The sequence below is a fragment of the Apteryx mantelli genome, chromosome 12, assembly GCF_036417845.1.
Source record: "Apteryx mantelli isolate bAptMan1 chromosome 12, bAptMan1.hap1, whole genome shotgun sequence".
NCBI classification, from domain to species: domain Eukaryota; kingdom Metazoa; phylum Chordata; class Aves; order Apterygiformes; family Apterygidae; genus Apteryx; species Apteryx mantelli.
Window position 1 is genome coordinate 12,041,814 of NC_089989.1, and position 27,234 is coordinate 12,069,047.

Consider the following 27,234-nt stretch of genomic DNA (forward strand, 5'->3'; position numbering starts at 1 on the left):
GCACACTTCCTCTTAGCACAGACTTGCTTGTAACAGATTTGTGGCTGAGAGGCAGGTCTGCTTCTGGGAGTGGGCCTCAATCCTGGTTTAGTAGAAGTGTAGAGAGAACCTTTGTGTCCGCATTCCTTCAAGCTTGCATTTCCCAGTGCTCTCTCTCCTGCTAGTTACCTCTGTACCCTGTGTCTACAGGCACATCAGGGTTCAGATGACTTCTTTTAGGAAGTTCCTTAAGGCAACTTCCTCACTTGCTGTTGTTGCTGATGTTCTTCCGTTTTTTTCCCTGAAAGCCTGCCGGGATGTGGCAGTGGAGCTCCGGGGCAAGATTGAAGAATTCAAACCATACATTCCCCTAATTCAAGGGCTGCACAATCCTGGCATGAGGAACCGGCACTGGGAGATGCTCTCAAAAGATATTAACATCAATATCAAGCCACAGGCTGGTCTGACATTTTCTCACTGCTTGGACATGAAACTGCTGGACCACATTGAGAGCATTGCCAGAGTAGCTGAGATAGCCAGCAAGGAGTACGCCATTGAGAGTGTGAGGAATGAGGGACTTACCATTGTCTTTCTTTGTTTCTCAAAGGTGTTTCTGTTGGACTTCTGTTGAGCAGGCAGTACCTGCTTTGGTTGATGTTTACGTTCTCCAAGAGCATTATGCACATTCTGCAGCACAAGTGAGAAGATTGCTGCCCTCGGAGGCGGGAGCAATGACCACACAATTACATTCACACATTATAAGAAGTTATTTCTCCTCACACAAAATGTACAGTTGTAGCATAACAGCCCTGAATGGTCATTATGCTGACCCACTGGTTGGTTCCTACACCCCAGTTTGGGATTAGTAACTGTTAAATTAAACTAATTGGATGGTCTGCATTCTCCCATTCAAAACTTATTTCAGGGAGATTAGCTGTGACTGGAAATGGAGGTGGCAAATCCTTTAACACAGTAAATGCATGCAGGGATGCAGGGAGGACTCTCTGGCTCCAGAGATTCATAGGTTAGATAGTCTTTCAGCTTCAGGTCACCAGTTCTGATGTGACCTAAGGTGGTCTTGATTGAAAGTCATTACCATCTGACAGCTTTTGTTCTCTGAATTCTCAGGCGAGTTCCCAGTGGATAGCTGCCTCCTTCACAAAGCTGTTATTACCATAATCATTAATAGGCACTCTGCTGGCAGCCTCTGTGCTTCCAGTAGCATAAATGGGCCTGGAGATGAAACTGCCCTTTTTTGCCCTCAAGGTGCTCCTTTCAGGGCAGTGCTGAGGTATTTGAGTCCCTGGGCAATGCAGAGGAAACGTGCTGTTGCTGAATGTGTCATGCATTAAGTACATGGCTGCAGTTTCCAGTAAAATCCAAGAATAAAAATCTGTCACTTGTATAGGAGAGGCAGTAAGAGAGATGTGGAAGCTGAGATAAACATTGCAGTTTGTATCTGAAAATTAAATTGCTGTCCCTCTGTTCCAGGCACTGGACAAGATGGAGACTGAATGGAGCTCCATTTTTTTTATGGTGATGCCTTATAAAGACACAGATACCTTTATTCTGAAGAGCCCTGATGAAGCTTCTCAACTACTAGACGATCACATTGTCATGACTCAGAGCATGTCCTTCTCACCATACAAGAAACCTTTTGAGGACAGGATGAACACATGGGAAAACAAGCTGAAGATGACACAGGTATTGGTCTCCCACCCAGTCACCTGTGGTAAAGGCAGGCATCTGGTCTGTGCTGCCATGCTTGAACACAAACACTGTCTGGTTGCAGTTAGGGAACTGGGTGGACTCTGTCAAGAGGACATCTGTCTTCAGGGAGGAAAAGGGCCTGCCAAAGCACTCTGACTCTAGTAAATGGGACAAGCTCAGAGTTTTATTCTGCAAACAACAGTGAGGAAATTCCAGCCCTTTTGCTACCAATGACAACACCTTCCTTGAGTTCACTAGGGCCAGGACTCTCCCATGGCTGTGGGTAGTTGTACTGGCATCCCTAATAGCATTGCACCACCTGGACCGTACAGATTCTTACAGGCCCTGCAATAATCATGTCAAACTGCAGGTTCAGTCCATTCCATGCTAAGCATTTGCATCTCAGTGTAGGAAAGCATATGAAGGACTGCTGTTTAGAACAGGTCTGGCAGACTGTGCCATCACTTCTACATCAGACCAGAGGCTGAAGGCACAGCATCCAGCAGGACTCAGCCAGCAGAACAACATTTTGCTGCAGGAGAAAAGTTCCCCTACAAGTACCTGACTGGAGAACTTTATGTAAATGCCTGTTTGATGCATGGCAGCATTGTTATCTGTTATTTTTAATTACACTATTCTGTTTATTGGTGTTTATCATTTGGGTTTGCCTGGGGCCATGGGCTGTCAGACTGCTGGCCTTGGATACAGAAATGCTTCTCCAGGCCTTAAGGCAGCAGATGATATGGGGAATCCAGTTATTTACTCTGTGGTTTTGATTGTGATGTTTTGTGTTTTGTCCCTGACTTTCCTGCTTCTCTTGGTTGCATTTATTCCTGTCACTGAAGGCCCACTATTCCCCTTCTGGGAAGTGGCTTGCTGACGGAGTATTGCAAATACAGCTGTCTGCACTACCAGAGAACCCTACCCCTTGTGATGTCTAGGGACTGTTTGTGATCAGGGAACAGTATTCGTGACTAAGGCTGCTTTTGCTCTGGCAGTCTGAAAGGGAGGCAAATGTTTCAGCTGCTTTGCAGTGTTGGGCAGGTTCTCCACACCGTCAAACCTTCCATGCCTGAAAACAGAAGATGATGTTCTTCCAGCCTAATTCTTGCTCATCTGAATGCCTGACAAACAGGGTTCCTGTCTGATGTCTAACTTAAATGTTTAGCTCTTCATTCATTTTCTTGATTCAGAGCGTTCAAAGATCTTTCCACAGATTATTCTGTAGGCAAGGCTGTGGCTGAGTTATATCAGGGAGGAGAGAGGATAGGGCAGAATTGCAGAGTCTGTGGCATTTATTCCCCCCCCCGCCAATCTCTTTTCACAAAATAAGATCTTACTAGCACATAGGGCTATCTTCCATAAAATACAGAAACACTGAATTACCACAGCAGTTTGATCAAGCACCACAGAGTTCCTAGGAGCTTTAGTATTAGCTTACACATAGATCTAAATTGCACCCCTTAAACCAGTGGGTGTTGATTCTGATGCCTACTGACAGTAGCTAGCAAAGAGGATGTTTACATTATTTCATTGTTAACTGTTTTGGAAGGAACTTCCAGCTCCTGGCTGGAGCGTCACCTTTTTTAACCCATTTTAGTGCACAAATTGACTAGTAGATTCATGCAGTGGTGCTCTGACATGCTCTTTTTCCCACTAGGATGTCCTAGAGGAATGGCTGAACTGCCAGCGCTCCTGGCTGTACTTGGAGCCCATCTTTAGCTCAGAAGACATCAACAGACAACTCCCAGTGGAAAGCACACGCTACCAGACCATGGATAGGGCCTGGAGGAACATCATGAAAAATGCTAAGGAAAACCCTGAGGTATGTGCCTTGATGAAAGCCAGTCCATATATCTCAGATCCTTGGACCTGTACTCACAAAAGGGCTGCCCTTGAGCCATTGGTTTTTGTAATGGTATGGGTCACAGACACACTATATAAACCATGAGACTTTGCCCAGGGTGGTGTACTAGGTTTCTTCTCTTGGAACACGGCCTTGCATTCTAGTGTCCGAACCCACAGAGTCATTCCCTGCAATGCCATGCACCAACCTGTCCTTCCTCACTGAGTGGAACAAACCTACCCCAGAGACACTCTTCAGCATGTGGAGTCCCTTGGTCCTGCCTCTCACTTCCACTCACATAATCAGACATGCTATGACCTTGATATGTAAGATCCGTTGCAATTCCTCCTTTAGAATGACTTTCTAAAGTTGCTTAGAGACATGGTTTGGATCTTCTGCTGCCCTTGGCCTGCTTCTATGTCCTGGTACCACTGCTCCACACTCTTCTGTTTTCCCGTCTTTACTCCCCAGGACTCCATCAACACTTTTAACTTGTATTGCAAATTTTGGTATTTAGAGGAACCCAAAAATGTGTTTGTCACATCCCTAAGTGCTGTTTCCCCTCCTTGCCCACAAAACTCGCACCTCTCCAGATCCCTGTGAAAGTACTCCTGTGAATGAGTCATTTAGATCCTATCAGTAACATCACTGGGCAACCCAATTATCTCCACTGCCTTATCTCCCACATGCTCAGAATACCGATACTTCCTCTTTCCCTTACTCTGTTTATAGGTGATTTCTTTGTGTCCTGATCCTAGACTACTAGAGAACCTGCAGAAATGTAACAAACTACTAGAACTTGTGCAGAAAGGTCTGAGCGAACACCTAGAGACCAAGAGAAGTGCTTTCCCCAGGTAACCCCAGATTTCAGTGTGTTGGATCACACTTCTTGGTTCAGAAAGTATCAAAGGCAAGGCTCACTCCAGTTAGCTCTGCCAAGACAGAGCACGGCAAAAAAATCTAAGCTTAGTATACAAGACTTGAAACACCAGCAAGACCGTGCCTTTCAATGCTGCCCTCTGATGGGGAGAAAACAGGCAAACACAAATGTCCCAGGTTATGGCCAGTCCGGTAGCATCATTGCCTATCTGTGCCTTTTGGTCCTGATTTGTTTAGAAATGATGAGGAAGAGTAAAATGGAAACCTCAGAGTAACTCTGTCCCTTATTCCTGTAGGAATACACACCATTTCTTGATACTCATTTAAACCCGCTTTGCGTGGGAATAACTGACTTCTGCAGATGAAGGAAAAGTCTTCCTCTGTCTCTGCAAAGGTGTGGATAGCTTAATGGTAACTGGACCATGACCGCTACTCTCCTGCACAAAGACGCCAGTGAACAGTCAAAAATAGTGTCTCTAACAATAGATTTATTACTCATCTTGCCAGGACTCAGTCCCTGGTGCTACGGTGAAGAGAGCCTCCCCTCACCCTTCGCTCTTTGTTTCCAGATTCTACTTCCTTTCAGATGATGAGCTGCTGGAAATACTGTCTCAGACAAAAGACCCTACTGCTGTACAGCCTCACCTCCACAAATGCTTTGAGAATATTGCACAGGTAGGTAAAACAAGCACCTTAGTGACTTGGCCCACCTTTGGAAAGCTGCTGGCATGGGAACTTGGAGGTGTTCCCAGATCTGGAGGAGTGTTCACATTCTACTGTGCAGAAATGCATCTTCTGGAAACCTATAACTATATGTAGGCATTGCAAGATGCAGGCTCAACAGCCAGAAGAAGACAACAACTTGGTTCTTTCAGATAGCTTCTTCCTTTCCACGTGAAATAAAAGAGTTGAGCTAATTTTGCCCTTTTCTAAACAGCATTAAGAAAGGAGGTGAATAGTTAAGACTCCCAGTCTGCAAAGCAATACAACATATCTTCAGCATACTCTGTGGAAGGGTAGCAGTGCTCCACAGTAACTGGCTGCCCTGCAGTGGGATTTATGCAACACCACTTTGAAATGTCTAAAGTCAGACATCTGCCTATGAACTGAACACCTTCAATTGCCTTGTGGACAATGGAGAAAAATAGGCATCTTCAAAGGGCAACTTACTGGAATTCTCTTAATTGCCCATCTTAGGATGAGAGGATGCTCCCTCTGGAAATGCCTGTGCCTTCCACTGGTTACCCATGGAGGCCAGGAGAAATAGCTCAGATTTAGCTGTTTACTTCCAGACACCTAGTCTGTGTGGAATCCCACACTTGCTGACAGCCGCGGGAGAGAGTAGGAATGAGCAAGCCTGAACTAAATTAGGTTTCTGCCTTCATCCCTACTTAGGAGCTGGGGTTAACCCTGCTATTTTTCCTCCTTATTGTTCCTAAAAGACTTCAGACTCCATGACTAGTCACAGCTCAAACCACCACAATACTCAGGCACTGAATCCAATCTCCTAGTCATTAGCTTGGGAAAATAGGAAGGAAATTGAATTGGAAACCTGTTGCAAGGCCATTGGAATAAATAAGGAGTCTTTCAGTGATTTGCTGGGGCATTGGAGAAGCTGTTACAATTTTACTCTTAAAACAGGGCACTTTGACCTCAAGGGAAATGATCTGACACTGAATAGGAATCAAGGGTTTGGATCCTAGACATGCAATGAGAAATGTTCATCCAACCTACAATTTGATTGACTTCACTTGAGTTAAACCAGGGAAGTGAAACTCTTCTTTTCATATAATCATTCTCCATTTGCTGGAGAGTTAATTTTGCATGTTTGTGGTACACTTTATTATCATTATCCACAACCAAGTTTGGTGCCAGATTTATAATAAGCATACGCCACTATATCTGGGCTATTCCTCAGCAGCAGGAAGGCAGGGCTAGAAAGGAAACTCTCCATTCATGTCTCCTGCTGTGCTTCCTCTATTAGCTACTGTTCCAGGAGGACCTACAGATCACACACATGTACTCTGCTGAAGGAGAAGAGGTGAGGCTGTTTGTTCCCATCTATCCCACTGACAATGTGGAGGACTGGCTGCTGGAAATTGAGAGATCCATGAAGGCCAGTGTACGAGACAACATAGAAAGATCAGTTGGTGTTTATCCAGAGGTAAGAGTTTTATCCCAGACTGACTGATGGCTCAGATGCCTTGGCTCCAGGCTAGCCGTAGAGGTCAGTGATGGGACAGATGAATTGGTCATACTCTACCAGTTTTAAAATACAACCTTTAATCCTCTTCTACGTGGGTCAAGTCCAGAATGCCCAGTTCAGCAAGCAGATAATGGTCCAGAAGGGCCAAAGAATTCAAACTCTGTACACTCGCTTGACAACCACAGAATATTTCCCAACAACATAGAACAATCCTGTATGAATCCATTTCTATTCCTCTCTCCAGGCAGCTTCCTCTTTATAGAGATCTGCCCCCTTCTGTCTTTTCCTTCAGCCCTCGTATCTCATATACTGTGCTAGGAGCTGGTAAAGGCAACCAAGGCCCCATGAACCATTGGTTTCAGTCAATGTACACAGGGGATGCATCTCAGCTCTGCTCTCTGTGTGAAATATATACTGGTAGAAAATCTAAATTTTGATTTCTTGGGGGCTAGGGAGACAGAAGGGCTGAAGAAGGAAAAGGCCTCAGGTATTCCTATTACTGTTTTCTGTTCAGTCCAAAATTTTAAACTAGGAAAGCGAGGACAAGCCAGAGGAGAGGAAGCATTCTTTCGGCTCCCACACATTCCCAGTCTTTATCTGCTGGTGGCCATTTGTAGCTGGTTACTAACCTGCAGATGGCATAGCAGAAGAAAGGTAGCTGCTGTATGCGGCGTCCAGAGAGCCTGTGTCTGGAGGAGATTTCTTTGTGGCAACTGGAGAGAAAATGGAAGTCTTCTCAAACAAGAAAACAGTTCTTTCTGCAACAAATTAAATATGTGTTAATGATGGATCTCAGAACAGGGAGATTTAGAAATAAAATAAATTGTCTTATCACTTTTTTTTTTTTTTTTAAAAGACACCACGTACTACATGGGTTTTGCAGTGGCCTGGCCAGGTGACCATTGCTGGCTGTCAGATTTTCTGGACAAAGGAGGTGTCTGAAGCTCTGGAAGCTGGAGATTTGGCCAGCAGGCTTTTCCCACAGCTGAGTACTCAGGTAAGAAAGTGAATGTAAGGGTAAGATTTTGCCACACTGAGACTTGCTGTCAGTCATCAGACCTGAGATCACTTAAAAACACAGGCAGGACAATGCTGTAAGATAAACAGTAATGAGTATGCCATCAGGGCTTCCAGAGCTTGTGCCCTTGTCTTCTTAACCCAAACCTCCACAGATATGTTACCTGAAATTTGCTCCCAAAAACCTAGTCAAGTCCAAGCATGCCAGAATGTGGCATTGTTCTCCTGGAGATACAATCCTGCATTGCACAGCTCAAAAACAAGTAATAAGTCTTTATCATCTTAATCATTAGTGTATTTGTCATCATAACCCTTATATTATCAGCCCTGTACATTATATTATTATCTGAAGTCAGGAAGAAAATGAAAGATAACTTCTCCAGAGTTACCTGGACACAGCCTACGTTCTGGACTTAGCATACATACCTTAAGGTGGATTGCATTGCATTAATGCAGCCTAGGTTTTTGAGATATGGCTTGCTCCAGAGTATGTTCTTTTCCTCACTCAGCTGGGTGGTCTGGTTGCCCTGGTCCGTGGAAAACTGTCTAAGATGCAGCGAGCAGTGTTATCAGCTCTCATTGTGATTGAAGTCCACGCCAAGGATGTTGTAGCAAAGCTGATTGAGGAGAATGTGACAGGAGTGAATGATTTCGAGTGGATCTCCCAGCTCAGGTAGAGAGAACAGCTGTTGAACCTCAGCTGGCCTCACTGGCCAGTCTCCATTCTCCTTATCCGTCAGTTGTGTCTGTGACACGTGGAAACAAGCATTTGCCTAGTCTGTACATAGTATTCCTGAGTCTCCGCTAACACCCTGGTGAGGAGCATGGTTAGAATCTCCCAAGGATGCCAGTTCTGAGGCATCTGAGACAGACCCTGTCTTGATGGCATCTGCTTTGGCATGTGAAATACAGATTAAGTCCTGCCATGGTATTTTAAATTCCTCAACATGAAAGAGCATGCTCCTGCCCAAGAAAGCTTAGAATACTTGGTATAACACCAAATTTCAGGTCCTGTGAGAGCTCCTGACCACCCCGTTGCGTTACATTATCCTTCCCTCTCTAAAAGTGTCAAATCCTATGACATGTAGGTCTCCAAATCTGTGAGTTATCATCAACAGGCTGCAGTATTATGAGCTACTGTATTGTCCACTAGCCAGTGTTTATCTTTCTGATGTCATGTTCACTTATCATTAGATACTACTGGACAAGGGGGGACCTGCACATCAGAGCTGTCAGTGCCGAATTTATCTATGGCTATGAGTATCTGGGGAACAGTGGCCGTCTGGTTATCACACCCCTCACTGACAGGTAAGGAGATTGTTTTCTGAATAATAAACACTATAGCATTTTTTTTTCTGGATGAACAAGCCTCTTGTTAGGGATTAAACCAAGGGTGTGACCATGCCAGTCTTTCTCCTTAAAGTGTTTAAATAGAAACTGTACAGTAAAGGATTGCCTGAAATGAGGGCAAAGAAAAGCTCTGGCATAGGTTCTACAACATTCTGGGGAGGAATAACCCCATGCACCAGGACAGGTTGGGGGTTGACCTGCTGGAAAGCAGCTCTGTGGAGAAGGACCTGGGAGTGCTGGTGGACACCAAGTTAAGCATGAGGCAGCAATGTGCCCTTGTGGCCAAGAAGGCCAATGGTATCCTGGGGTGCATCAGGAAGAGTGTTGCCAGCAGGTCGAGGGAGGTGATTCTCCCCCTCTCCTCAGCCCTGGTGAGACCACATCTGGAGTGCTGCATCCAGTTCTGGGCTCCCCAGTACAAGAGGGATGTGGCACTACTGGATCAAGTCCAGCGAAGGGCTACAAAGATGATTAGGGGACTGGAGCATCTCTCTTATGAGGAAAGACTGAGCGAGCTGGGCCTGTTTAGCCTGGAGAAGAGAAGGCTGAGAGGAGATCTTATTAATGTGTACAAGTATCTTAAGGGAGGGCGTCAAGATGATGGAGCCAGACTTTTTTCAGTGGTGCACAGCGACAGGACGCAAGGCAACAGGCACAAACTGAAACACAGGAAGTTCCATCTGAACATGAGGAAAAACTTCTTCACTGTGAGGGTGACAGAGCACCGGCACAGGTTGCCCAGAGAGGTTGTGGAGTCTCCTTCTCTGGAGATATTCAAAAGCCGCCTGGACGCAATCCCGTGCAACGTGCTCTAGGTGACCCTGCTTGAGCAGGGGAGTTGGACTAGATGATCTCCAGAGGTCCCTTCCAGCCTCAACCATTCTGTGATTCCTAGTGATCAGTGCTCTGACCGATTGCTTTCACTTTCCTGATTCTTAATGTAACGTTCTGACTTGTATAAAATGCCCACCTGATAGCTAAGGAACACTTGTACAAACCGGTATATATGAACATCTAATACTCTGAAATATGCAGCAGCCATAATAGTTATGCCCTTTTAACAGTCCTTCTTCTGGAGAGTGAATTTGCAGCCAGTGGCAGAAGAATTTATCCATGCAGGCCCCCATGAATACTAATGAAGACCACAGAGCTAACTCTTTTGCAGAGTCCTGCGTAGGAATGCAGTTCTCTGGAGTAATACAGGATGGATTCCTACCTGTCATGTTGTCTCCAGCTGGATAGATCATGGCTCTTTTACTGAAAGCAGTAGCAGAAATTTTTCTTGTTATCTCGTCTCTTCTTTGTTTTAGGTGTTACCTGACGCTTACAGGAGCTCTGCACCTGAAATTTGGAGGAGCACCTGCAGGACCAGCAGGAACAGGCAAAACAGAAACAACAAAAGACCTGGGGAAAGCAATGGCCATCCAAACTGTGGTGTTCAACTGCTCCGACCAGCTTGATTTTATGGCAATGGGAAAGTTCTTCAAGGGACTAGCCAGGTACAATGAAATGCTGAATGTCATTATCAAAGAGTAGGTAGAATACAGGCATGCTTGCCACTGGGGTTTGGTGGGTATTTTTCATAGCAGCCCAGAAGAACAAGCAAGGCCATATAAAGGTGATTACTGTGTTCCAGAATGAGCAAAGCTACAAAATGCCTGTCCAGAGGGAAGGACAGGGCATTGTTGAGCCAGTAAAATAAAAAAAGAGGTCCTGTTCCTTTAAAGCACAATTAAAATGCTTTGCACCCATCCACTATTAGACATGTCTGCAAATGTTTTCAGCTCTGGCCTTTGCTTTAATATCTCACACACTGGACTGAGATTTAGTCCAGAAGCTGCTTAATCTTAAGAAAGAGAGTGAAAGAGAGAGAAAGCTGAGTGTATCCAAAATTGAGTAGCCAAGAGAGACTGCTTTAAGCCCTGAGGAATCCTCTCAGAGAAGCTTCCCTCTTCTCTACATATCAAACAGAGCTGGTCCAATTAGTCCATTGCATGCTGGTGAATCTGAATTAGTTACTCCAGCAAATGCTGATACTGTTTTCTCAAGTGTTTTCTTTATAAGTAATTTCACTTCATTCTTAAACCATACCTTGTGGGAAGATCACCTTCCTCATATATATGCTTGTCTTCCAAGCTTTAGAAAAATGGACTTGAGAGATGTCTAAATTACATCTACTGCACTTACAGTCCAGGTACAAAATAGGAATGCAGCATGACACTTCTTTCAAGTCTTAATCTGTAATATGCAGAATTTGTGTCAGGCTCTAGGGTCAGATGTAGCTGTGGTTGTGGCATGCATCTTTTTGCTCGTCACGTGACCTGGAATGCGTAGTCAGGGAGAGGGGCTACAACCCCTTGCACCATGCCAGTATATGGTGGCTGTATCCTTACCTGGCATGGGATGTTAGGGGCCTTTTAGGTTCACTTCTTGTCTCTGTGCTGCCACCCCAGGATGTGGATATGTAATATCTAGATCCAGCTGAACTTGTGACTTTGAGTTTGCTCCAGTTTGATGTTCCTGACTCCCCTCATTTTTCCTTCCTTGCCCAGCTCTGGGGCATGGGCTTGCTTTGATGAGTTCAACCGCATTGATATTGAGGTGCTGTCTGTGGTGGCCCAGCAGATCACAACTATTCAGAAGGCACAGCAGCAGAGGGTGAGTAGCACGTGTGGATGCAAAGGCAGAGAAAAATCTCCAGTTGAGCTGGACAACTCCTTGTCTTTGCATGCATCTTCACTGAGGATCACAGGCTCAGGTGCAGCTCAGACGGACATACTTGAGCTTGGATGGGCATGGGTAATGCCCTAGCTGTGGCACCTTCACATCAGGCTGTTATATGCTCAGCATCCTGGGTGGTTTTTCAAACCTCACCTTAGTCCGTGCTGCCACGATTGCCCACACTCTCAAAAGCTAAGGTAAGTCCCAGCTCAAGCTGCAGTGCCAGCAGACCTTGTGCTCTGCAGCCTTTGCTGTGGGAGAACTCAGTGATGCAGATCCACTGAGCTGGTATGATCTGGAGCTGTGATACAAGGTATCCAGTGTTCTGCACTTGCTCAGCACCAGGTTTGCCTAAATATGTTATCCAAGCTTCCGTGTGTTCACAAAACCCAACACGTGCACAAAAATGCATGTTCACGCACACACAGAGTTGCAGTGTAAGGTGACTTGTTGGCTTTGCTTGGAGACTCAGCTGTCAGCCAGCAGTCAGCCTCTGCTCTGCTCCTCTGGAGACTCAAAGAGTTTAAGACGTGAAGCTCCTTGGCTATGGCTTGGAGTTAGAAATCTGCTGTCCGTGAATTCCTCTGCATTGCTTTATCCCCCATCTGAAATTACCACCTACGCAGCTTTAAAAAGGATTTAGGTTTGTCTTTTGCCTTGTCTGCCACAAATTAAATCAGGCCCCAACTCTTCTGCAGAATAAATGGAAAGATGTCTGTCTGTTTACAGCTAAAGGGATAGAAGTCTGTCTGAGAGCCAAACAATTTTGTATCCTATCAGTAAATCTTCTGAGCCCAGTTTCTTAAAGAGGGAAAAATACTGCTGCTAATTCTGAATTCCTGCAGTAGAACCAAATTGCATCACTACAGTAGTGGGCAGCTGTGTCCACACTTGCTAATTTTACTGCTGAAATCCATTGTCCTTCTTGTGGAAGATCATGCTACCACTTTTTAATTCCCATGTCTGGCTTTGTCCTTTGGAGATGATCATATCTTTCATTTTCTAGGTGAATCGCTTCATGTTTGAAGGCACAGAGATACCACTGATCCCGTCCTGTGCAGTCTTCATCACAATGAACCCAGGATATGCTGGGCGCACTGAATTACCTGATAACCTAAAGGTAAGGAGGGCAAACTGCACAGGCAAAAGGGAGTGATACAGGTGCTGGATGCTACCTAGACCACCAGTATGTCCGTGACAAGGATTAGGAGATGATGCTCTTAGAAGGTTTCTAGGATCATTTTGAGGTTTGAATCACATCCATAGGCCAATGCTGTTGCTCAGATTTCAGTCTGCAGGGATACTATCCTGGCAAGTGTCAGGCACATTCATGCTGTGTCCACCACACAATCTGGGATAGACCCTCAACCTTTTCAGCTTTCTGGAAAAACATGAGAAGCAAGTGTCCTCCTTTTGTGTTGGGATCGTACGTTTCAGGCTCTCTTCCGTCCCGTGGCTATGATGGTGCCAGACTATTCCATGATTGCTGAGATCTCACTGTACTCCTTTGGGTTTAACGAAGCCAAGGTCCTTGCAAAGAAGATCACCACAACATTCAAACTATCTTCAGAGCAGCTCAGCACCCAGGTAGGTGCCTTGAAATCCATGAAATTTTTTTTTTAAATGAGAGGTTTCCTCAGCCCAGGCACAGAGCACCTAAATAGTTCTCTTGATGCCTTGGTATTGTGATGGCCTGTTGCAAAAAGGTCAGTAGCCATTCTTCATCCACCTCCCTCCTGCTTAATTCTGATTTGCCATCCTGTGCCTGGACTTGCATTCACCTAGGAGTCCTAGATAGAATTACAGTAGTTGGACAACTGAGCCAAGCAGTCCTGCCTTCTTCTCCCTCCATCTAGGATTTTTCATCATCCAGGTATTTTTTTTTTTTTCCCCTCACCTGCTCTCTCTACAGCTGAGGACTAGTTGTTTGAAGGATCCTGTAAACAGACTGTGATGAAGGAATGGTTGTTCTGAAGACAATCCTTTTCTTTTTCTACCTGCTAATCAAATGCACAGGTTCTTTCTCTTTAGATACTCCTGCGTCTAATGAAATTTTCCTCTATGCCTGTTCCAGGACCACTATGACTTTGGGATGAGAGCTGTGAAGACTGTCATCTCAGCAGCTGGCAACCTCAAAAGGGAGAATCCTACCATGAATGAGGTGAATGCACTTATACTTCACACCACCATAAACTTATGTAGCCTTGTCTGTAGCCCCATAAGAGAGGCAGGATCTTTGCAGTTATGAGTTCCTAACTCTTGCAGGAGCTGATCTGCCTGCGGGCTATCAGGGATGCAAATGTACCTAAATTCCTGCAGGATGACCTTAAGCTCTTCAATGGTATCGTCTCAGATTTATTTCCCCAAATCAGAGAAGAGCCTGTTGATTATGGCATCCTGGAAGAAGCCATTCGCAAATCCTGCATCAAACAGAATATGAAGGATGTTGATGGTGAGAGGAAAGGCTCTGTGCAAGGCTCTCTGTGCCTGGGCTTTCAGTCCAGCACTCTGTCCTAGGAAAGGGACAGAGGCTCCTAGACCCACTTGTCATCATTTCCCTCTACAGGTTTTGTGACTAAATGCGTCCAGCTGTATGAAACCACTGTGGTTCGTCATGGCCTCATGTTAGTGGGGCCAACGGGCTCCGGGAAGACAAAGGTATGGTTAAGACACTGGGCTGGCCCCAGCAAACCATTGCCTGTTTAGTAATGCAGAGGGTTAAGCTTCACAGAAGACGCTCATGCTCTAGCATTTCCAGATTCTCTCTGATAGAAGCCAGCAACCAAGATGTTTTTGTGCTGTCTTTAAATATTGATTTATAGCCATGGGGAAGTATATTAGTAGCTTGCTCTTTGGAGCTGGGAGATTAGACTGAGGCTTATTAGCACTGCTATAAACTTCTAAGACTGAGGCAGACTTCAGGCTTGAACATCTTCCCCCAGTGTCACGTGATGTCTCTAGATGCCTCAGACCTCTTGCACAGGAGATCTAGTTTCCTCCCCCTGCTTCTAGAATCTTCTTCTATTTCTGTAAATACAGTCAGGCATTTTCTTATTATGGTATGGTCCTTCACTATGTCTCCTTCCTCATTGTTCTTTGAATGCAGTTGCTGTGAGAGCATGTACCTTTGTCATTTTGGAGCCACAGCAGTTATTTCTCTTGCTCTCCTGCTTTTGCAGAGTTACAAAGTCCTGGCAGATGCAATGACTTCACTGAAAGGTCAGCCGGCAGCCAGTGGTGGAAATTATGAAGCAGTCAACTACTTCGTACTGAACCCCAAATCCATCACAATGGGCCAGCTTTATGGAGAGTTTGACTTGCTAACGCATGAGTGGTAAAGTACAAAACCTGCTTCCCTTTCTTCCTTCCAGAAACTCTTCTCTTCTGGTCTTGGGAGCCTTTTCTTGAAGGCTGAGAACTCTTTAGGGTAGTGGCATAAAATCAGAAGTGATCAAGTCCTTATTCCTCACCAAGTTGCAATAGCCAGTCACTGCAATTTAAGCTGACATTTTTTATTGTGTGCTCAACCCAGCTCTCAGCACATTCCCAGACAGTTACTGCAGTGTTAACAACAAGAAGAAATATTTCAATTGCTTTGGAGCAGATACCCCTGCTCTAAGATACAGCAGCTTAAAAACACTTGACTTATTTCTGAAGAAGTGAGCTCTATACTGCACATTTGGATTGTGCTGAATAAACACGCTGGTGGCCTTGAATGATGAGACAGAGCTTTCAGGCATGAAGGGACATTAGGTATTTCCTTTCCATCACCAGGCATCCTGCTTGTCTTCGTGGTTTGAAAGCAAGGGCCAACGGCTCATTTGCCCTCTTGGCAGCCAGGTCCCCACACTGCTTGGGTTTCTGCACGTGACCTGAGCTTGGCTTTGTGGTTCATCCAGAAGCTAAGGTGTAAGAACCAGTGTGAATCTCCATTTGGCCCTGTCATCCATCACTTGCTTAGGGGCAAAGCTAATGGGCATGATCCATAAAACCAGGGAAAATAAGTAAAATTGAAACTAGCTACCTCTAGAAAAAGTGCAAGCAAGTAAACATTTCTGATGTTGAGTCCCAGAGCTATCCAGACCCAGGTTCTAGTGCATCTTTACTGAAGGACATTTTATATGATATTCCAGTTAAGCTTGACAACTTATTTATGATGCGACTCCACCCAAGGGCACATGCAGGCACATCCATGTGACAAAAAGTATAGCAGCCACATAAAATGCATTTATGGACATAAATCCATCTGTTTTAATCAGTTGAGCTTTAGGACAAACAGTTTTTCCTTGATCTCAGTAACAGTACCCTGGGCATCACTAGCACTATATAAATAACAAATAATTATTTAATAATGGGAGTGGAGTTTAGGGCCTGAACTGAAATTGCACTCCAGGTTTCCATGTACAGATTAAATTCTCGCTGTCAACAGCCATCACTCCTTGTGTGTCTGCTCTCCTTTTCACCACCTCCAGCACTACCTGTGTTCACAGCATTTCAAGGCAGCTGAGGATAGGGAACTTAGTTATAAGGACAGTAGGCTCAGGCTCTTTAGCCTGGATTTACCCTCCTGACATACAGCCATCCAGCTGAAGCACCTAATTAGCAGAGTACCTGTCCTGAGTCTCCCTTTATACTTAGAGGAGAAAAAGAGGTACCTCCAGAGAGCAGGCAACCTCCATATCACCTGAACTGGATGCTGGCAGGACATTGTCTCTCCTCACTGAGGACAGTTAAAGAGAAACTCAACATCTTAACGTTAGGTGGCATGAAGTCCACATCCTAATGCCCAAAGAGATTGCCTTGTGGTGCTGCTCAGATGGAGACATACAGTAAAAGAAAGAATGAGACAGACCTTTATGCAGCTCATTAACAAGTGAGGCACAAATATACTTGAGCACATGAACCAGGGCAAGATTCTGACTCCATTGCCTTATGTAGGAGTTTTACCACCAATTTCAGCAAAAAAACCTGGAGAATGGGCTAAGCCCTGCCTCCCTCCCACCTTTCAGGACAGATGGGATCCTTTCCTCACTCATCCGGCAGGGAGCTGTGGCCACAGACACCAGCAAGAAGTGGTACATGTTTGACGGGCCAGTCGATGCAGAGTGGATTGAGAACATGAACACGGTGCTGGATGACAATAAGAAGTTGTGTCTCAGCTCAGGAGAAATCATCAAGCTTACAGAGGTATCTCATCCCTCTTCTCTCTCCCCTCCATCAGAGCAGACTTGCCTTTTACTTTTCCACTTGAGGTACGTGATGAAATTATATGGAAATTGGTGTTTCCGTAGTAGTCCTGTGCTGGCCAGACCTCTGCTGTGGTACACAAACACAATAAAAATTGTGCTGAAAGATCCTTGCTTTTCCCCTTTTGGAATTTTCAGAGCATGACCATGATGTTTGAAGTTCAGGACTTGGCTGTTGCTTCCCCTGCCACAGTCTCCCGCTGTGGCATGGTTTACCTGGAACCCAGCATCTTGGGGCTAGAGCCTTTCACCGAGTGTTGGCTGAGGAAAATACCAGGCATCATGCAACCCTTCTCAGAGCGGTTGGCCTCTCTCTTCAGGAGATTCCTGGAGGTAAGCTACCATGCTGTTCTTGCCCTTCCATGGCTTGGAGCTCATCCGCTCAGCTATCAATTGGTCCATACTTCTCAAGGCACGGATTTAAATGCAGTTATAGGAGCACTTCAGACTGGCTTTATACAAACTGCTCTGTAAATTTCCTGGGTTTAATGGATATTATTCATTGATATCTATAGATGTGACTTAGTTGTATTGGTCATTATAGGTTTTTTTTATTTGTTTGTTTAAGTTAACTTCTGGCCAAAATCACCCCTAGAGCAGCTCCATTTCTTACAGTGGAGTTACTTCAGGGAGAAATTCGTAAGAACAAGTCTTGCTATTTCCACTCTGCTCCTGAGCCATGATTTTAATGAATAATGCAGAGCTGAGAAGGATAGCTCTGAGAGGAGCAAACCATTTAACAGCACTGATGGCACAAGATGTGTGTCACTTGTACAGAGCCAAAAGGTGGACCCAAAGCTTTCATATAGTTAAGACTCAACCAAGAGGTCTGACTTACCTCTGTCCAGTCAAAACAGTAGTGCTTGGGACACAGCAGGAAATGACAGCATTCTCAGCTGTACTCTTTCTGCTAAACATAACCTTCAGGGAAGACAGGAGAAAACAGAACTCTAGGGGATAAACAAACTCAAATGTGTTTGACAGTGACACTGAGCTGTTCCTGCCTCTCCTTACAGGAGGCTATCAGCTTTGTCCGAAAATCTGTGAAGGAGATAATTGCCTCGACAGACAGTAACCTCACAAGGAGCCTCCTCATGCTATTGGAGTGTTTGTTTCAGCCTTTCATTCCCATCGAGGTAGGATTTTGCTGCTATTGTGTATGTGTGCCTCTCACTCTTGTGGGCACTAATTTGTGCAGAGGATAAGTCACTGGGGAACAACATGTTCATGCAGAAACATCACACTGCAGCTCCTCTACTTGGCAGAAGGCAATACAGCATCCTGCAAAGTGCAGGTAAACCTGAGGGCCATGTACAGGCAGGTGGGGAAGGACAGCTAAAATGTAACAACGGTTCAGTACACAACCAAGAATTATGCTTTGGTCCATTGAGAGAACAAATAGGTAAGCTCCAGGCCTACCAGGCTGGATGAAAGAAGTTCACATTTATTTATAGCTGAGGGAACTGGGGAATGAGTGGAAAACAGAGATCAGAGCTAAGCAGCAATACAACTCAGACTGCAGTTGCTTTGAAAATTAGCATTGAAGGAGGCTGGACAATTTTAGAATTAAAATCCAAAGACTAAATTCTTCTCCCATCCCCAGGAGGTTCTCAAGTACACCAATAAAATAGAGCAAGTTTTAACTCACAGACTATAATGAAAAGACCTGAAAAATTGGCTAAAAAAACCCTACATATAAGCTGGATAGAAGAATGATCACCTTAAAGAAAAGTCTGTATTTTATGCACCTTAATCATGCTTTAGAGCTGTACTTCTGCTGTTCTTGGCTTCTCAGGGAATTAGGAGTATTCCCCAGGAGAAGGCAGCACGTATTGGAGAGCTGATTGAACCCTGGTTTATGTTCGCCTTGATCTGGAGTGTGGGTGCTACGGGAGATTCCCAAAGCCACGTGGCCTTCAGCTTGTGGCTGAGGGAGAAGATGGCAAAGGAAAAGGTGAGTAAAGAAAAAGCAGATACTTTCTCATTATAGAGGAACTGCTAATGAGGAGTGAGAGTCAGAGCTCCTTGAATGCCTGGAAGATTTACATAAGGCTTCCTCCTGGGATCTGGTATACAATGATCTTCAAGCTTCAAGGGACAACCTGAGCTACAACCTCTGGGAGAGATGCATGAGCCACCTGGACTGGGCAGCATCCCATTACTAAAGCAGTCTTCCCTGCAGCAGCCCAGATCCTCATGCAAGTTCAGCAGTGTGGCAGCTACGTTCAGCACAGCTTTATTCCCACAGATACAGTTACTTTTCCCAGAAGAAGGACTGGTGTATGACTATAAACTGGATGATGCTGGGCTCAGCAGTGCTGAAGATGATTTGGATGAGGAGATCATTAGAGAGGTAAAATACTTCACTTATGAACCCCAAGCTGGGAAATTTAAGGTGGGGGCCAGGAAGCACCAAGGTCTTGCAGGATTTGGCAAGATCTTCTCATCAAGAGCAAATAAGAAAGGCCTATAGGAACCATGTGAGAATGTTTAAAGTGAAATTGAGCCTTTCATTAAAGGAAGAAGACAGTTTCTTGCCCTTAGAATTGTGAAGCTGAACTTTCAAATCTGAACCAATTGCTGGGTACAGACCTGAATGCCTCTGTCAACACTCACAAAAGTGAGAAGGCAGTGCCAGTGTGGCTGCTGAGGAGGGCATGGAGAAGCTATGATGGAGAGGTCTGTCTGCGCTGGAAAGCAGTGCACAGCAGCAGCAGAAGAGCTGTGTGCAGCAGAGTCTGGGGGAGGAGCAAAATATATAAATCTGACATCTTTTTCACAGCGGATAGCAGAGCAGTAGGGCAAGCAAGGCCCATCTGACTCTCAGTCAACAGCCCCCAGGCCGAAAGCAAAAAAGTGGAAAAACCCTTCCCCTTTCTGAAATCAGAGCAAAGTAGGGAGCCATTCATACACCTCACGCTTAGCAGAAGCTGAGATGTCCCAGCACTCTCTATGGGGAGGTCATGTGGGGTGGCTGAGGCTGGACTTTTTCTGTCAGTGTTCTCTAGCACATCTCTGATAAATCCTCTTACTTGTGTAGTGGCCCCTAGAGGGTTAGCCTGCCACTTGATTCTAGCACAAGTCGTCCATGTCCTGCACAAACACAAAATCTCCACGTGCCTCTGAATGCAACAGCAAAGATGGCACCAAACACGGAGATCCCACGTAAGCCCTCTTTGGTCCTCTGCAGTGGGGGCTCTTACAGGGTAGGTCAGGTTAAAGCAGAATTCCACTTCTTACAAATATCACAAATGCTCTGTCACCATTTGAACCAAGTTTTCAGAAGGGATGGAAAGTGTGTTACTTCTGGGGCAATAATCTCTAACTCTTAGGCTACCTCCCTCCTATAGGAAATGAGTGAGGAACCTGGAGTTGCCATACAGAAAGACACGAATGGCAAGACTAGACTGAGGGACTGGGAGTCTGAATTCCTAGCCAGAATCTGAGCCCCTGCACAAGGAGCTCTGACAGGGGAAAACACAGCAGAAATGCCATTTTCTTATTCCCACAGTAGACAGATGCAGCTGCCCCCTCTAAATACACCCATACCTTTCAGGTGCGCTGGGAGAAGTGGCTGGACTCTACTACGCAGTTCACCCTAGTTCCTGATACCAACTTCTGTGACATTATTATCCCCACAATGAATACAGTCCGGATGGCACATCTGCTAGAGCTGTTGCTCACCAACCGTAAGCCAGTACGCCCTCAGCCTCGTCTTTGCTTTTGGATTCAACCTCATGCTCTTTTGACAGGGGCACTATTTCCTCTCCCATAGTGATCAGAACCAGACAGACACCCGATTTCTTTAGATTCTTCCCCACTTTCATGGTCTGCTGTGTTTAAGCAACAGGTGCCATTTAGTCCCTCAGGCACCAGGCTGGTGCCTCAGAGGAATACCAACTCTCAGTAGCTCAAAGTGCAGCAATTGCTAGATCCCCTCCCCACCAGGATGATTGCCCATCACCACTCCTCTTTACCTGCTTTCTGAAGTTCCCTCTCATACTTCTATGGTTAAATTACTTCCATGCTGAGAGATCTGCTACCTCAAGCAGGGATCCTTGCTGAAGGGAGCCTTCTGCTTTCTCCCAATCTTTGAAAACCCACATGGGCAGGAACCTGCGTTGCTGCCAACAAGTGTCAGAGAGCTGGAAAACATAAACCACCTGCCTGTAGTTATACTGCACTGCTGATTGTACTTCCAGGTTCTCTGTATTGGTCCCACTGGCACAGGAAAGACTCTCACTATTGCAGACAAACTTTTGAAGAACTTGCCTCTCAAATACATCACCCACTTCCTGATGTTTTCTGCTCGCACCTCTGCCAACCAAACTCAGGATCTCATTGATAGCAAACTGGATAAGAGGCAAGTTTTCTTTCTGTGTTTGCAAAGGCAGTACCCCTGAGCTCAGTGTTTCTGCTATCAGCTTCACCATTTATTCTCATCCCCAGACCTGAAGGGGCCCCAGGCAAATACAACTGTGGATAACAGAAATAGGGCAAACACCAAACCTGAGCTGGTATTGGGAGAGCCGGAAATAATTTGATACAATGGCCAGAAAGGGAGAAGGACTGGTGAAGGTCTGTGGAAATTGCTCCAGTCCTAATTATTCCTGAAATACCACATTTCATGGCACAGGTGTCTGCAAACCCTGGTGTGGGATTTTTATGGAAACTGATGAGGGGAAGAGACTTGGCTACTACCTTCCCCAACGTCCTCTTGTTTAGCAGCTTTCCTTTATCCTTCCTGGTCAGCCACTGGTTTGAAATTTCCAGCAGAGTCATAGGCTCAAGCCTTGCTTCTATTCATACGCTTGCAGTTCACTGACACTGTGCAGAAGTAGACAAAATTTGGCCCACAGGATTGCAAAGATGCCAGTGCCTCAAATGTTGAACTGGATGTTTTCCATGCAAGGGCTTCTATATAAAGGAGTCTAGGGAGGAGGGTAAGTGTAAGGATATCTGAAACTACTGCCCCAGAAAGCCTTTGAAAGAGAGAGGGGAAGGAAAAAACAAAACAAAACAAAACCCACGCTTTTGGATTGAGTTAGGAGTACCTTTACAATGGGAGTTGTCCTGTGTTCCCACATGGCTTCTGTCCTTACAGGCGAAAAGGTGTGTTTGGGCCTCCACTTGGACGATACTTCATATTTTTTATTGATGACTTGAACATGCCTGCACTGGAGACGTATGGTGCTCAGCCACCGATTGAGCTGCTGCGGCAGTGGATGGACCACCAGGGCTGGTATGACCGGAAGCAAATCGGTACGACTGAGATCCCTTGCCCAGTACTCTCAGCAAAAGTTGGCCTGTTGATAGATACAAATATCCACCAAGGAGATCCTTGGGAAGCATTTTCAGCTTCAGCTCAGCATTCACTCCTGATTTTGCTCTCCTCAGGTACTTTTAAGAAGCTGGTAGATATTAATTTTGTCTGTGCCATGGGACCTCCTGGTGGGGGAAGGAATCCCGTTACTCCACGCCTTACCCGCCATTTCAACTACCTCTCCTTCACGGAGATGGAGGACAGCAGCAAGAAGACTATCTTCTCTACTATCCTTGGCAGCTGGATGGGTAAGTTCTGCAGACAAATGCTGCCTCCCTCTCACGTTGCAAGTTAACCCAGTGATAACAGAGGTGGAAAGGGGAGGAAATAATCTGACAATCTGATCAAAGCATTGGAAACTGGAGCTTGCAATCAATGCTGCTTGAAAGTGCTTTTGAGGAATTGTTGCTTGAGTCTTAGCAAACAGAGTCCACCCACTGTTTAGACTCGGGGTGAAACTGCTTGTGCAAATCAGCAAACTTCAAAGTAAATGGAGATGTGCCAGTTTCAGTCCTCATAAAATTTGGTGCTCTCAGTTTCATAAGGTATCCCATAGCCCAGGCTTTTCAAAGAGGATTTTCTTTGTGATAGATGGTGGAGATGTCCTTCACCTCTGCAAGTATAGCAATAACTTAGGTTTTCTATCTTGATTTTCTAGCTGGGCTCCTAGGAGAAAGAAGCTACAGAGATCCAGTGCGTAAGTAAGAGCAGAAAGATGCAAAAGAGAGACTGTGAACAGAACAAGGCTGGTGGGACAGAACAGCACAGTTTACCTGTACTTTCAGTAGGCAGACACTTGCCCAGACAACAGAGCCTTCTGCAGAAACAGAGCCTTCTGTTACTCTCCATCTGCTGCAGCCTGTGGACAGCTGAGCAGGGAGGATCTGAGCATGGTGCTACAGCCACCCAGAAAAAAGGGTTCATTTGGAGTGAAATGAGTCTTCTTATATTTGACAGGGTGGGAATTTAAGATCACCTTTCCAAATGTGCCCTCCTCTGCAAATCTGCCAGCAGGAAGGAGTGAGAACAGTGGGCTATGAGGAAGGCAGAGCAGAGCTTTCCAAGTGCTCATACGGGGGTTCTTTGCAATGCTAAGAAGTGTCAATACCTGACTATGAGCTCAGGGACATACTGAAATGTCTAGCTGCAATTTAAAAGTAAATCAAAGAATTTGGGAAAGAACTTTTAAAAAAAAAAGTGTGAAGGGCTTGGGTGTCACAGGACTCTACTTCCCCAAGGGTATTTGTAATGAAATTGATTAGGATTTAAAGTAGTATTTTGTGTTCTAAAACTGGCAGTTGTGTTTAAATCCTGCCACTCACCATCACATGAGAAATCATTCCTCAGGGACTTTGTGTTTGTTAAGCTCAATGAATTGCCAGGGTGTTTAGCTAAGAGGGTGCTCACACCTTCTAGTTTAGAAGTAGCTGAGACTCCACTGAGCAAGTATAAGGTGGGAGAAGAAAACCATCCAGAGTACTTTATGTAGGCCCCGATTCCCTCTCTGGCCATGTCTCCTCTCTCCCTGGGGTGCATAGGGCTTTAACACTGTAGAAGTGTTGTAAGGCATCCTTCCCTCCCCAGATCTGATCCCCTTTGGGTTCATCCCAGCTGGGGTCAGCATCCTGCCTGCTGTTGGCAAACTCTCCAGCTGTGATGAGCAGCAACTTGATCAGGACCCCACACAGACTCCATATAAGAAAACAGAAAAGAATGTTCCTGGCCAAGTCCTAGGAACACCTCTGTCACTCACTGCCATCTGTCCATGCTGCTAGGACCTTCATGTCCCAGAGATGCCACCTTGACATCCTCTCCACCTTCCTCTGTCTCTGCAGCAGGAGCACTTGCAGTCAAGGACTTGAATGAGCCCTTGGTTGATGCCACTATCTGCATGTACTCGACCATCACGTCCAAGCTGCTGCCTACACCAGCGAAGTCACATTACACCTTCAACCTAAGAGACCTCTCCAAAGTGTTCCAGGGCATGCTCATGGCTGAGCCCAGCAAGATTGAGGTCAGTCCTCTCATCAATCATTCCCCCAGGGAAAAACTGGAAATGCTGCAGTCCATGCTCATTGACTAGGCTGGCTGCTTCAACAATTTCTTAAATAGCTGCATTTAGAATTTGTTCAGTAAGTGTTGTGACCTCCCTTTTGCTTATCTCTCCTAGTACCATTAGAACAAACTGTTGGGTGAGTGGGCACGGGGAGTCAGTGCTAAGTAGCCCTGGCATTTGTTCCAGCAGGGCTGTATGCAGTCAGAGAGGACTGGCTAGGGGACCACACAGGGGCAGAGGTATTGTCCTATTACCAGATTAGACTAGTAGGGGACTACTACCCCCTCTGCTCTCCTGAGGACTTCAGCCTAGCTGGAAGGTGTTGACTTACCACAGGGAGTACTTGGGGATCTGGCTGTGCTACACCTGACTAAGAAGTTCTTTCCTGAAATCCAAGAACTTGTGAAAACCGTAAAAATTAAATCATAGTGAGAGAGAAATAAGGACAAATAATATGAAAAGTAAATCTATCAAAGAAAGCCCCGCATATGGACAAATAGAGGAGATATTAATGAAGCGGTAATGAGCTCTCTGCAAAGCAGTTGTTTTGACAAGATTTGCTTTTTGTGAAGGGAAGGAAATACAGCTTCCTCCACCTAGTTCTTTCTCCCCTCCAACTGCATTCCAGCAGGAGGAGCTGGCCACATGCTGGGCAGGAACTAGCCCTCCTACTGGAGACACTCTTAACACTTCTCTGCTTCTCTCATGGGGGTGTTCTGCTGGGATTTCCTACCAGGACAAACTGCACCTGCTGAGACTGTGGTACCATGAGAGCTGTCGGGTCTTCTGTGATCGCCTGGTCAGTGAGGAGGACCGGACCTGGTTTGACAGCCTGATGAAGCACATGATGGAGGAGTTAGGCACCACTTTTGAGGAGGTCATCCCCTCCCAGCCAGTTCTGTTTGGTGACTTCATGGTGCAAGGTGCTGATACCAAACTGTATGAAGCAATCGACAGCCAGGAAAAGGTAGGACCCTGGGGATCACCACCTTTTTGTGATTTACGTTCATACCTTACAAGTCTTCTCCAAAGAAAAGAAAACAGTTAACTGCAGGGCTGCTAGAACTGAAGGTGTCCAGAATAATGGACCCTGGCAGGGCCCTCCTCTGAGATCCCACCCCAAGTATGGACAGGGGCATTTGGAGCAGGTGGGAAGTTGAGGCAGAACAAGCTGTCTCTGCATTGCCATCATGGGGGCAGCCTGCTATGCCAAATCTCTTGAGTGAGCCACTCTCAGGACTGAAAAGTGAAATTTGCTAGAAAGAAATGGCACATTACCCCCAAATAATACTACATTTGCCATTAGAGCCTTTGCAATTGACCTTTGCAAGTAATTAATGTTACTGCCAGATTCCCTGTTGGGGAAGATATGATGAGTACTTTGGTAGTGCTAATTAAGCAAAGGCAGTCAGCAGTGTTTTGCACTCATTATCAGAAACAGATGATAATGTTGTCATCTTTCCTCTTGTGATAGCTGTGTGACAAGGACTGGTAATTAACTGAACTTCCCAATCTCTTTCGTGAGGTAGGTAGGCCTGTCCCCACCAAGGTGAACACAGCTGAGATGGTCAGACTTACAGAGGGGCTGCACAGTCTGCTGATGCCTACAGGACTTTGGCACTTTATGTATTCTAGCCTATGCTGCTCACCCAGGTTTACAGTGAGATTCCTGAGGGAGTAGGACTAGATGCCATATGTCTTGATGCTTCATCTCTTGCACTAGACTGAGGGCATTGCTGAAGAGAGCCCTAGAAGGGGCGGAAGACACTGCTCATGCCACTGTTCTGTGCACAATGGCTGACCTAAAAGAGGAGTGCACTTCCCCTTTGCCTATCTACAGCCAGAGGGGTTCCCTTCCAGCACCTGCCCTTTCCAGCCAGTATCCTGACCACAGGATGCAACAGGCAGCTATTCCACAAGGAACCCCACCCAGAGGGAGGCCCTGGCACAGCACCAGTCAGGCAGCCACGGGCTATTTTATTTTGAACTATGCCTTGCTGCTTTTCCAGTAAAACAGCACCACTGGGAACAGCAACCCTTAGTCACTTGCCTGAGTTAGTTTAGGTCATCATTCAGCAGCCACCACCACGAGCCAAACTCAGCCCAGTTCAAGGCAGCCAATTGGCAATTCCTGCAGGAACATGGAGCGAACAGAAATATCACATCCCCACAGGAAGCTTCTAGGGAACAACTGAGAGCCACACTCACATCTCCCAGAGACAAGGCCTAGCCTGGTTATGCTCACATCCCTCTAGGTGCTAGCTCCCTCCCTCACAGTTGCTTTTATATGGTGGTATCAATTAGCTATTCCTGCCCACAGCTGAAGGTTGTGATTGAGGATTACCTGGAAGAGTACAATCAAATCAATACCACAGAGATGAAGCTGGTGCTCTTCATGGATGCAATACAGCACATCTGCCGAATCAGCCGGATCCTGCGGCAGGCCTTGGGAAACGCTCTTCTCCTGGGTGTTGGGGGAAGTGGGAGGCAGTCTCTCACCAGGCTGGCATCTCACATGTAAGTAAGGTGCTCCTACACATATAATGTGGAGCAGCTCTATCGGGGTTGCCACCAGAAAATTGCTCTTCCTGGCATTGTTTACTCATTTTCCTGGTTGACTCTTCAGATTTAACACTCAGGAACTAAGGGTTGGCTAACATACACGTCTACACTAGAAAAATGGGACCCTCTTGCTTGCTTTGCAGCTTGCATTGCTGCTGCAGGTATGCAGCAAATGAGCAAATGCAGTACAATCTGAGTCAACTCACTGGCCCTCAGCATAGCAGTGGGAGAGACATGGGCTCCTTTCTGGGAGCTGGGCAGCAGGAAGGTGATGACAGGAGTTACCAGTGACAAGTGATCAAATGACACTGACAGCCTGGCAAGCTTTCCCCTTGAGTC

General features: G+C 45.8%; 1 protein-coding gene across 1 annotated transcript in view; it reads left to right on the forward strand.

Annotated features, from left to right (window-relative positions):
* The window catches only part of DNAH1 (dynein axonemal heavy chain 1), an 84,258-nt gene that overhangs the window by 26,912 nt on the left and 30,112 nt on the right, over positions 1-27,234 (forward strand). The window contains 30 exon segments of the mRNA XM_067303206.1: positions 288-541; positions 1,471-1,683; positions 3,350-3,514; positions 4,268-4,389; positions 4,984-5,089; positions 6,399-6,578; positions 7,477-7,617; positions 8,147-8,310; positions 8,832-8,945; positions 10,298-10,486; positions 11,540-11,645; positions 12,715-12,828; positions 13,146-13,295; positions 13,783-13,869; positions 13,974-14,160; positions 14,275-14,366; positions 14,888-15,042; positions 16,718-16,895; positions 17,093-17,287; positions 17,971-18,090; positions 18,750-18,908; positions 19,203-19,307; positions 20,511-20,651; positions 21,157-21,317; positions 22,059-22,216; positions 22,352-22,525; positions 22,936-22,974; positions 24,113-24,291; positions 25,070-25,300; positions 26,654-26,850. Coding sequence (XP_067159307.1) covers positions 288-541; positions 1,471-1,683; positions 3,350-3,514; positions 4,268-4,389; positions 4,984-5,089; positions 6,399-6,578; positions 7,477-7,617; positions 8,147-8,310; positions 8,832-8,945; positions 10,298-10,486; positions 11,540-11,645; positions 12,715-12,828; positions 13,146-13,295; positions 13,783-13,869; positions 13,974-14,160; positions 14,275-14,366; positions 14,888-15,042; positions 16,718-16,895; positions 17,093-17,287; positions 17,971-18,090; positions 18,750-18,908; positions 19,203-19,307; positions 20,511-20,651; positions 21,157-21,317; positions 22,059-22,216; positions 22,352-22,525; positions 22,936-22,974; positions 24,113-24,291; positions 25,070-25,300; positions 26,654-26,850 — 4,576 coding nt within the window.